We start from the raw sequence: 12,339 nt of genomic DNA, 5'->3' as shown, positions 1-12,339 counted from the left end.
TTGTTTATCAGCAAAGCAAACTACACTTGTAAATTAATACTGCCCACATATTAATTTCATGTAAGAGGCTTTAGATTTTATGTTTATCACTTAAAATAAATAGATAAATAAAAAAACAAATCACAAATTAGCCTCAGGGGACTTTACAATCTGTACAGCAATATAACATCCTCGATCCTCAGACCCTGTAATGTAAATGTTTGTATAAATATTTCATTTTTTATCTGTTTTGTTATTTTACTGTTGTTATGGTTTGCAAGGTGGACCCAAATGCAGACACAGACTAGAGTGACAGTAAATGAAGTAAGGCTTTATTGCCAGGGAAGTGGGGGGAATGGAGGTGGATGGAGTGGGGATGAGGCAGGCAGGCAGGCAGGCAGGCAGGCAGGCAACCAGGAGAGCCACGCCCAGGCCAACACACACACCCACACAAACATAAACACAGAGAGACAGACAGGGGAGCACTGGAAACAACAGGGAAACACTAGGGAATTTAATAACTCTCCTTTTGGTGTCAGTATTGTTAAATAGAAAAGCATAATTGTAAACCATTACTGCCCACAGAATAAGATGCTTTGAATTTAATGTTTATCACTTTGAACCAAACTATTGTGTTGTCATTAAATTTCTGTGTCATTTGTAGATTCTGGTCTAGTAATAACCACAATCTGTGACTGTGTTCAGGATTATAAATCATCGTCCTTCACACTTTCCTACCGTCAGTCTGCCTTTGACTGGTGTTTTTCCCCTCGTTCTTCTGGTTTAAGTTCACCTGAGATCATATCATAATATCAAGAACACTTTGTACCAGGAAATACATCTTTGAGATATAAATACCTCTTCCACTGACTCATACAGGCTGAGAATTCAATCACCTGGCCTCCGCCCTGAATACATATCTAATAAACTGTGCTGTGTCACTGTGTTCACTGAGATTAGATTTTTACTTTCAGTTTCTTGCACATTTACAGGAATCCACATGACTTCTGGACAGTCTGTTGTGCTTTTTCTCTTCAGTATCGCCTTTTATTGAATGTTTAATGGTGCTGAAGCCAAACTCTGTATAATTGATTATATAGAGTCTGGCTTCAGGTTGAAGCCAGAAATAACAAATATCTGTACATAACAAATAGTCTGCTGCTATATCAATGTTCAAAATGTCGTATATTGAACCTTTAAGCTTTTAAAACTCTACTCAACATGCATGCAATAGACATGATATTATTAAGTCTAGCCTACATATTCAAATACTGTGATTTGCTTCTCACGGCATCACAGCATTCATTGTCATTAACTCTTAACCTGAACAGTTTATGATGTTGTACATTGTATCACTGTAATCCTTGACCATCAAAACATTGGGATAGACATCACCTTTTCCGTGTTATCATGTTTGGTTCAGGAGGTATGATGCAAAATACATAACTCAATTATGGCAGAAAGTAAAATGGCCACCATGACTGCCACGAGGCGTTTTGTGATGGCCCAATTTCTGTAAATGTTCAGGGCCAAGTTTCATTCTTGGTACACTTTTGAACATCATTTTTACATATCACCTGGACTAATAATGATGGACGTGCTGGTTTCCATATTCAGACAGTAGCGTGGAGTCTCCATCCAGCATCTTGTCCATGAAGATCAACCGCAGTCCCCAAATTCTCTCCTGTACACACACAAACAACATTCTTTATCCCTTAAAAGTGACACAGAGGTGCATTTAAAAATACATTGTGACATAAAACTTGACTTAACAAAGCTATAGTTCTTATTGTCTGCTGGGATGAGATTTTTAATAATGCATGTTTATAGCAGGACTGTCTTAGGAACATTACTGTTGGTATAGAATGCAGATACAGAACACTTATCTTACCTTGAGAGGTAAAAATGCCGACCATTTTCCCAGAGATTCATTTTGACACCTTTCATTTGAAGTTCATATAGGCCTATAGGTCGTCAACTACAACACATTTTCTAGAAACTGATACACTGGATTACAGAAATCCAAATTCAGGACAGAAGACGATTTTAGCACACCTTCAACTGGTATCTACAGACATCTCCACCAATAACTGAAAAGTTATTATTGCATTTTTGTTTATTGCAAACATATAGAAAGTTATCTGCCCTAAAAATAAACGTCAGAATACTTTGTTTTTCACTTGATGATGATTCAAGGTTTTCTGTAATATTGGAATTAGGAGCTGTCCTTTAACCTCCTGACACAGACACTATTAAAGGTTCTGCATATGAGAATTTGTTGGATAAATACAGTAAAACTTTCTCATTAATGCCCACAAGTAAAGTTTGCTGCTGATAGAACTAAACTAACACATGAATCTACAGGACGCCTCTGTTTAATATTCTTTATAGAGTCAAAGCTATTTTAGCAACAAGCACATCAATTGTTGTTAACACTAGGTGATTTATGGCTTTGTGAGGTTGTCATGTGAGGACAGATTAGGAGTAAAACTAATTAGAGTTGGACTTTTGACTATTTCTTTTCTTCATTTAGTTCACTCTAAAAATATGAAGTTATTAAATTTTGAAATAAATTGTCTTTACTATATTATGTATAATCAATTATAGTCTAGCTTCAGCACCTTTAAATGTTCAATTAAAGGAGATACAGAAGAGAAAAACATATCTGACGGTCCAGAACTCATGTGGATTCCTGTAAATGACTGTAAGTTTAAATAAATGAATGTGAAACTCTTATCTCAGAACACAGTGACACAACACAGTCTATTAGATTTATGATGACTTCATTTAGGACAGAGTTATTTTAATACAATTCATAACAGTAAAATAAGAAAACATATAATGGAAATAAAACACTTATACTAAGGTTTACAGATAATATTTAATTTCCTTCAAACAATCTCTTGTCATAGATCATATTACACGTTACGTTCTGTGCCGTCTTTTCATGTATCTTTGAGCAATTCAACATGAAAATAAAATGTTAGCCTATAGGTCGATACATTTGTCTGTATACATTGTAAATTTGAAGAAACTTCTAAGGAGCAACAAAAGACAAAAAGAAATATGATCACTCAGCCAGTAAATGTGAAATGAATTTTACACACACAAAAAAACATATTGCTTCATACCTTGACATTTTTGAAATTAAACTTTTATACATTTTTTGCTCTATATACACACAAAAAACAGAGAGTGATGTATTTTACATTACCAAAAAACAGAAAAGGTCATGTTACATGAACTGAACCATACTGAAAATCAAAAGAGACACTCAAACTGCATTAACCAAAAAACAAAGGAAAAAGCAAAAAAGTATTTTTCAAAGGAAAAATATGTCATAATACTGCTGACACAGTGTAAATCACCAGCTTATCAATTGTTAAAATGAGAGTCTACAGTTATGCTAGTAGCTCCGTGAGGCTGTACTTAGACACAGCGGTGTTTTTAACTAAATGCTAACATTAGCATGCAAACATGCTCACACTGATGATGCTTACATATTAATGTTAGCAGGTATGTTTACCATGTTCACCTCTTAGTTCAGCGTCTTATGCTCACATTAATATAGCACTACATTTACATACTCACAGCAGTAAACACAAGAGGAACATGACTGTCTGTACCAAGTTTTATCACAATAAATCCACTACTTTTCTAAACTAATCACTTAACGCCAAAATGTCATCCTTGTGGTGGCACTAAAGGAAGACTCAGGGGATCACCAAAGTCAGGAGGATTCATCTTCTGGGGACCATGAATGATTTAACAAATTTCCATGCAAATCAATCCAGTACTTATACAGACATATTACATTGATGGACCATTTAACAGTGCCTATTATAGAGATCATCATAAAAGCTAAAAAATATAATCTTGAAGATCACTGAAAATAAAATATCTATGTGTGTTATCATGAACATGAAACAAAAAGTGGTTTTGTTTTGTCCCTTTTTTCCCTTTTCCTTTTTCTTCTTTTTTCCCATCCACATCTTTTTTCTTACTTTTATGTTTTATTCCGGCAGCCTATGCATCCGGTGCAACTTGCAATTTCTTGGCATTTGAATTAGATGCAAAGTTTATTTCTTTGACTCATTCAGGTTTAAATTGCAAACACCCATTGACAGAGTGTCCTGTGGCTCTGTTTTTGGATCAGATTTTCTCTTAGCATTTATTTGAAAAAATCTTACTATTGGAGCCAGTATGGGTGGTTTTTGGTTTCTTTTTTTAAAGACTTGTTTATATTTTTGGGTATTAGTATGCCAGGCTACAAGAGGGCATTTAACATGTTAGTGATAGGTAATGTCACACAATCAAGCAACAAATAAACACAAAAGTGTAGCCTCATTGTGCTTGGACTGCAGGCGATGTAATGGTTGTCACCACAAAATGGTACAATATAGATCAACCCAATTAAGTAACACAAAACAATAGGCTAGATTCTAAACATTGTACAAGTACTACCAAAGCCAAGGAAACTACATTCTGCAATCTACAGTTACACCAAGACAGAAGAAGTAAGTGACAAAGGATTAACTAAAGGTATGAGCGTCAAAAACACATTGTAGCATTCCATTCACCACCGTGGCTATTGGTCTTGGGTCACAACATGACTCTTAATGCTGCCGTCTGGGGTTTCCTTTATAGTTTTTATTATGTACTCTATCACTTTTATTTCAATACCACTATCAGTTTCATATTCTTCCTCAATTATCACTTTACATATTTTTGTCTGCTTTTGAAATCCAGATGTTGCTTTTGGCTGAGAATTCACATTTCTTGTCATCTTGTCACCAACTTTATGGTTCTGTGTCAGTCTGCCGCTTCCTGCTAATCCTGCCTGTCGCAGAGAAGAGTCCTCCCTGTTTTGCATATGTTCATTATCTCCTTTCTTTCCCTGCTCTATGGCTTGTTTCTCCACACCAACTTCTTGATGTGTTGTAACACTGATTATCTGCTCTGGTATGTTCTGCCTATTATCAAATCCTACATTGTTCTGATCCTCTACACCCTGACTGAAGTGCTGTTGTTTATGTGACGCTCTTTCCCTTTGTTCATCATCTCTTCTCTCTTGTTCCTTTTCTCCCGTAACACCCTTCTCCTCCTCTCCTCTCTGTCTCCTCTGTTGCTGATTTCTTTTAAACAACATGTTACGTGATCTCCTCTGTGTAATATCATCTAGTCCTCCATTGTCATTCATCTCATCCTCTACATTCTCATCAAAGTAAGTTTCTGCAGAGAGCGCTTTTCTCTTTTTTGTCTGGTCATCAGCTCCTGTCTTTCCTCCCATGTCCTCCTCCTCAACCCTCATCATTTTCACTTGTCTAGACCCAAAACTGTGCATGTCTCTGCTCTCTTTCTCTTCATATCTGTCAATGGAAACAGCCTCTGCAGTGTCATTACTCACTTCTACTTTTTCCCCACCCTCATGTTTCTCTCTAATCTTTACAGCATCTTGAAGTTGCTCGACATTATCACTGATGTCCATTGGTAGGCCTTCAGAAGTGGACATCTCCCTGGTGTCTTGAGTACAAGTATCTGCAGCATCCGCTAGAAAGTAAGTATAAAATCAATCAAGTACCAAACAATTTGATGCAGTCATTCACACATACATAACTATAAGTATAATGAAAATGTATGCCTCTTACTTTTCTTTTTCCTGTAAAAAAGAAGATAAGCAGTCTGGGATCTAGAGGAAAAAATATAGAAAGAAAGTAAAGTTATTTTCATATCAGCAAACTGTACGGTGGGAAAGAAAAGACAGATGGACACTTACCTCTCAGCGTTATCCACCTGGAATGGCTGGTAATCAAGCTATTGATGAAAAGAATAACCAAGCATTTAGATGATTAAATAATTATCATATAAAGTAAATTTGGAACAATTTTCCACAATACTATAGTTGAAGTTATAATTCTTACCCTTGACACTCTGGCATCATCAAATTTATACCATATGTCATTATCATCAGACTTGATTGTTGCAGTGTAATGTCCACTTCTCAGATCTCCAAAATGATCTACAACTGCATACAGTTCATATATCTGATTCTGATCAGCAGTGGAAAAAAATTAGACATTAGGATCAGAATTTAAAAAGAAATGCAATGTGATGCCCATTCATCCTTCTCTAAATGTACACACACACGCACACACACACAAATACATGCATAGGATATACTGTATATACATATGATTAATATATATCAATCTTAATGTTGTGTTTATGTTCATATTACTGTTATTGTGTACTGTCCAAATATTTGGACAAATTGTACTTAGATGTTTTGGTAACATTGTTCTTGAAACTTTCATGCTAATAAGGCCCTTTGAATTGAATTAAATTGAAATAAAATAGTAAAATATTCAGCATACCTCTGGTATCTGCAAGGTGAAGGGAATATTCACAAAGTGGTTGATTTTAACATATGCCATGTAACGGTAGTCAAACTCGAACCTTTTCAACTGCAGCATCAAAACGTCTGGATGATGTGTCATTAAAGATTTCTGAAAGAAAAACACCGGTCCCCAACATTAGTTGTTATGTCGTTATAATTCCCTTAAAACATCATAAACTCTTAATGTTATCATTGCACAACTATAGAGTTAATATACACAAATTAGATACTCACAAAAGTAGCATCAGCTTTGTCATCACACTTTTCACAATACATCTGGTTTTCTCCGCTGACCTCTGAGGTGCTAAAAAACTTCTCAATGCCATCCACCTGAAAAATACACTGATGTCATTTGCGTTTGAAATTAGCCTCAGCACAGATGTCCTAAACAGCTTTATGAGTGTGTCAGAGGTCAACTGATATTTAAAAGATTGTTTATGTTTATTATTTTGGGTATTTCCTACTGTTACCTGTTTTGTATTGGTCATAAGGGACCCCACTGTTTCTTTTAAATGTAATTCCATTTATTTAATTTAACAGACTACTTTAATTTTGGTTGTAGATATTGAATATCACTGTACTTGGTCTTACATGTATTAAAAAGAAGTGACGATTAGAGGCAGACTAAAGATGAGTTAGGAGGTTGGAGTAGAGCCAGGGCCATATAAATAGTGCTTACATAATGTAAATAGTAAATGACCTAGACCAGACCCCTGTGGCACCCCATTATTGATTGCAAGAAATCTTGACTCAACACCATCACCAACAACAGTCTGAGTTTTCCCTGTAAGGTAAGCGTGCTACAAATTGAGTGCAACATCATCTTGACCTAAAGACTAGTTTATTAAGTAGAATTTTATAATGAACCTTAAACGGCATCATTACAGGTTTTCATCTCTTTCATCACTCAAATTAAGACACCTGCTGTGACCTCATTGAACATTCAGCTGTGTCATCCTGTGTCATCAAAGGTTTCAACACATGCATTAGAGGGCAGTGCAGCAGCATTTCTCTGTGGACCCCAAGACTAACAACAACTTAGAGGAGGCTATTGGGGATCTAAATAAAGAATCTTTCCAATCTGTATGATTCAATGCCATTTTCATACAAGACATTTAGCATTGATTTTATTCAAATCTCATCAGGTCTGCACTGAAACATCTCATGTTGCATCATTGTGGGTGTTGCCAAAACCTGTAAGACTGTCTGTTCAAATATCATTATATAATGAAGTCTGTTGGTGGATGACTTAAGCTTCATCTTAAGTATAACTAGCTGAAATTGTGGACTGTGACACACCCCAAAAACATATAATATATAACAATATTTCCCAGTTTTTGATATATCACAAATGTTTCATTCAACTGACTTAACAAATTGAATATCTAGTCTGCAAATGGCACATTTAGTGTACTGAATGTGTCCTGGTAAAAGAAAAATGTTTCAAAATGTTCAGGTTGTCAGATCCTTAGACAAACAGGGTGTAGAGTATGCACATCCAAAAACTTTTACAGGTGTTGGATCAAAAATCAAACTAAAGGCAAGAATCAGACAAAAGATCTGCACACTGTACTAACAGCTTCCAGCAATGTTATTCAAAAAATATTGAAAATGTTTTGATCTAACAGAGATCTTTGTCAGGAAAAGTCAAATCACAAAGCACAACAAGCAATATATAGATCTGCATGACTGAGAGTCAATCTACTCTCAAGTTGGACCAATCAGGGCAGAGCTGGTCAACACTGTTGGATACTCCCACATTGGGGACAGAGCACGCCTCTATGAAAAGGGCAAAAACAACTGGAAACATCAAGATCAATATTACACAGGCATAACTCTTATCATGGCTGCCACTTAGATACTTCATTTACTGCATACTTCATTTAACTCAGTTAGTAATCTTCATAAGAAAAAAAAACTATTTGACTGTAGCCTCAGTGTATCTCAGTGTGGGCAGGCTGTGTTTGAATGAGTTGAAATGCACAGCCACAGGGACATTTGGAAATGCCCCTGTGGCTTGGCTTACATAAGAGAAACAACACGCTGTCTCAAGACTAGTATTTCAGAGCATACAAGTAGCATACATACTAACGCTGTCCAGTTGTTAGGCTGAACTTGTCTCTATTCCTGAAAAACTTTTTATCTTTTTCTATGTATTTTTCTAGTAGTTTTCATGATAATTATTTTTTTCTGGACGATTAATGTGATTTATGATATATGTTTGACTCAAATTCTGATGTGTGTATTTAGTATGTGCCTGTATAATACTGATCTTGATGTTTCCAGTTGTTTTGGGCCTTTTCATAGAGGCGTGCTCTGTCCCTCATGTGGGAGTATCCGACAGTGTTGTCCAGCTCTGCTCTGATTGGTCCAGCTTGAGAGTAGATTGACTCTCAATCATGCAGATCACAGTCACCTGAGTGATAGTTATGTTTGTGTCTATATATTGCTTGTTGTGCTTTGTGATTTGACAATGCCTGACGAAAATCTCTGTTAGATAGAAATGTTGCTCAATTAAAATTGCTGGGAACTATTAGTACAGTGTGTGGATCTTCTTTCTGATGCTTGCCTTTACATTTTCAGATTCTTACCACACTATAGTCTTCACTGGAGGAATCCACCAATGCAAGAGGAAGATGCCAAAATGGACCATCAGTGTTTGTCTCTGTACGACATTCAGAGCATTTGTTCTTGTGTGTCAACTCGCCATGGAAAATCTGAAAGTACAAAAATGCAGAGATTGATATATTTTTTTAAAAACAGAAATTGATATTAAATTGTTACATTTAATTTCAGCTACAGATAATTTTCCTTGAGGCCATGTCTATTTGATTTGATATTAATGATGAATTTACCTGCATTGCCTTAGAACTCATCAGACTTAATATCTTCTCAAAGTATTCAGCAGCATCACGTTGTTCAAACACTGAGGGTAGAAAGATTACAAATCAGTGTTTATTTCTTCAGCTATTAACTTTTGGTATCCCTTATAACTAAAGAAAAAATAAAAACACAAACTCTGTACTACTACAGGGGATATCTCCTAACACCAGAAAATCTATTTTGCTTAATTTACTGTATGTTAAAACTTTTTGTGCACACAATGCAGATCTAAATCACAAGATATTACACTTCATGTAACCTAAATTTAAATTGAGAAAGTTTCCACCAATTAAGTTTTGGTCCTCTGACACGTAGCCTATTCAAAGACTTTGTTGTTCCATGTGCCAATTTACTGTATACCCAGCATCTTTGTGAAAAAATACAAACACCAACTCTGGATTTTCTAGGATTTGGGACTGTCTGTATATCAGATATGCTGTCCATTAATGAGACTTAATTTACTGATAACTGTTTAAGTGTTCTGCACACAAGATGCAGATATCTAAATCACTAGATATTATTTTAGGCTGTACTACTACATGTAATTACCCAAAGTAACTGTAACTTTGGTCATGTAAGGTGTAAATAATGCACTGTACCATTCTTGATGCCCAGCTTCTTTGTGATGTTAAAGGTGTAAACTGGATTACATCTCTTTAAGTCTTCAAACAAGTTTTTAAGATGAAGCTCAAAACACTCAGTGTCAGGATTTTCACTGGTGTGCCTACAGAAAGTAAATACAGACCATGAGTGGTGCAGAACAGCACTAACCTCAGTTCAGTTCAAATAAAGACAACATTATATTGAAATATAAGTTTTGTAACAAACCTTTCCACAGCTTCTTTGAACTCTTTGGTCATGAACAACACCTGCAGCACACTGTTCAAGTAACACGTAGCTCCTTGGTTCATCAAGCCATAGTACTTAATATCAGCCGCTGGGAGAACATTAATACATGTGAACTGCAGAACGGTCTTCATGCCATTACTATGAATTAAAAACACGCAACAGCACATATTGTATATCTTACCTGGAGAGGTAAAACCATGGTTGAGAAACCGTCTATCATTTTCCACCAATGTATTCATTTTGATTCCTTTTGGATATCAGTCCTCTTTTACCTCGGTGCAAAGTATTTGCAGTTGACACTCAGTTGTTTTGGGAACGAATACGTTTTTTTTCTCTGTTTATTGTCGATGGATACCATTTCTATCTCCTGCGAAATATATCCCTCTTAATGCTTTCTCTTTCGCTTGCGCAAACGCCTGCTGGAAGGCTGCATTCAGAGTGTGTCGGAAATATTGCTTTTGTTTACAGACGGCTCACGTGACTAACATGGAAATCGAATATTATTAGTGAGAAAAAACAAATGCAAAAGCCTGTATTAAAGCCTAATGTTTCAACGTATGCATAAAGACGGATGTAGATAATAGATCCGGAGAACCACATAGCCTAATAGACCTACATGTGTCATGTAGCAAAAATAGCTCTATATTGATCTAGTTGTAAAATGAAGCACAAGCTTCTCTGTTATAGTTCAGCAACTAAAATAAGTTTTGTATAACACAAGATAAATGGTAACATATTAGATGTAGGAGCTTTTTTCAGGAAAACATAAATATGTACGGCTGGAAACTGGTATACGAAGCTGCAAATGGCCTATTTGTGTATCATATATTGAAGTGTTTACCATATCCAGAGCTTAAGAGTTCTTTGCATATCACAAGATCTTTATTGGCACACTGGACGTGCAGGGATTTTTTTTTATTTTTTATAATTTGAACAAATGGGTTCATGCTAAATTCCCTTGAAAGATTTGTATATTGCTGATGTAGAATGTAATTATCCAACTTTCTATAGTGTGATGCAAATTAAAGAGATTTGACAGTTTTAGGAATTGTTGTAGGTTGCTAAAACCCTTTCAGGGAGCCATAATGGACACTGTATAACAATCAAAGAACCTGATGCTCTAAATTACAGCTTACTGTGCTTCATTTGTCAGAAAACAGCAAACATTTTAGAAGCAATGTTATGACCTCGGGGAAGTAACATGAACAATGGGGAACTGAATAAAACAAAAGTCAGTTTATTAAATACACATCAAAAGAAAACAAAGAAGAAATAATGTAGTGTGGAGGAGACTACATCTGCAGAGTCTGCTGGCTGAGAGAGAGAGGGTGAGGAGTTGGAGGAAGGGCCTTTTTGTAGGTTGCTCAGCTGCCACTGATTAGATTAGCAATATGATTTTTTTGCAGGAATGTTGTGATAAAATAGCATATACAGTAAAATCTTTGTATCTCCAATACATAAAGGAGCAGCAGAACACAGAGGTAGAAAATCACTAGGAGTTGAAGATGGTGACGGTCTCTCTGTCTGCATCAAGCTGCCAGTCCTCCAGGAACCTTTATCACCATATGAATGTTGGACTGCTGCTGGATTCCATATTCAGACAGCAGCGTGGGTCAGGGAACTACCTGCACCTGGGTAGTTTAGGCCTCCAGCCAATTTACGTGTCCTCTTGTTAACCTCTTTCTCTCTCTCTTCCTTCCAGGCCTTCACCAGCCAGATGGGTTAGACTTTGGTTTTGTTTTGCTTGCACGCATCACACACTTCACTCATCCATACATTGCATTCATGACTGATTTAGCTGACTAACATTATTATATTCTATATTAAGTTAACAATAAATCTCATTTTTAAAAGCTTTATTCATGTTTGATTCCCTCCTTTGTCACTGACTCTGAGCCAGTTCATGACAAATGGGGGCTTGTCCAAACTTTTTGAGTCTAGCTTGAGTGTGACAAATGAGGGCTTTTTCTCTGGTAAACCTAATCCTTTGTAAATTTTTGTCAGTTTTCGCTTTTTGTAGGATTGTTGTTGGCCTGTCATGTTTAAAATCTTGCATATTTTGTGGTATCCACATGGCATGTGTGTATGCCTTGATGGCTGCCTGTTGTTGCCAATGTGGAGGGGTTTCATACATGAAATTGCATATTATTTTCTTCCCTGAATTCAGGATTTGGGGTAGCAATTGTTTAGTGGGGTTTGGGGTGGAGGTGCAGCACTTGTCCTCTGTTTTG

At 36.2% G+C, this 12,339-nt stretch overlaps 1 protein-coding gene across 1 annotated transcript; it reads right to left on the bottom strand.

Annotated features, from left to right (window-relative positions):
• Nucleotides 1-5,751: 5,751 nt before the first annotated feature.
• LOC137175174 (uncharacterized) lies at nucleotides 5,752-10,363 on the bottom strand. Its single transcript, XM_067580880.1, has 9 exons — nucleotides 10,290-10,363; nucleotides 10,088-10,196; nucleotides 9,859-9,983; nucleotides 9,232-9,302; nucleotides 8,968-9,093; nucleotides 6,611-6,706; nucleotides 6,354-6,485; nucleotides 5,901-6,029; nucleotides 5,752-5,793 (listed from the first exon to the last, which is right to left on the bottom strand). The coding sequence occupies exons 1-9, from the start codon at nucleotides 10,345-10,347 to the stop codon at nucleotides 5,752-5,754; spliced, it is 888 nt and encodes a 295-aa protein (XP_067436981.1). The 5' UTR covers nucleotides 10,348-10,363.
• Nucleotides 10,364-12,339: the final 1,976 nt, after the last annotated feature.

The sequence above is a fragment of the Thunnus thynnus genome, chromosome 22 (assembly GCF_963924715.1).
Source record: "Thunnus thynnus chromosome 22, fThuThy2.1, whole genome shotgun sequence".
In the NCBI taxonomy this organism is placed as follows: Eukaryota; Metazoa; Chordata; class Actinopteri; order Scombriformes; family Scombridae; genus Thunnus; species Thunnus thynnus.
The sequence above is the reverse complement of the archived record's forward strand: the minus strand, read 5'-3'. Positions and strand labels throughout refer to the sequence as shown.

What these genes read in the sequence shown, in the direction of transcription:
- LOC137175174 (XM_067580880.1), bottom strand. Translation starts at nt 10,347, where the DNA reads ATGAATACATTGGTGGAAAATGATAGACGGTTTCTCAACCATGGTTTT. An exon ending in CCAGTGAAGACTATAGTGTG is followed by an intron (nt 6,707 to 8,967) that starts GTAAGAATCTGA and finishes TGTATTTTTCAG; the next exon opens with GTGGATGGCATTGAGAAGTT. An exon ending in TCACCTTGCAGATACCAGAG is followed by an intron (nt 6,030 to 6,353) that starts GTATGCTGAATA and finishes ACTGCTGATCAG; the next exon opens with AATCAGATATATGAACTGTA.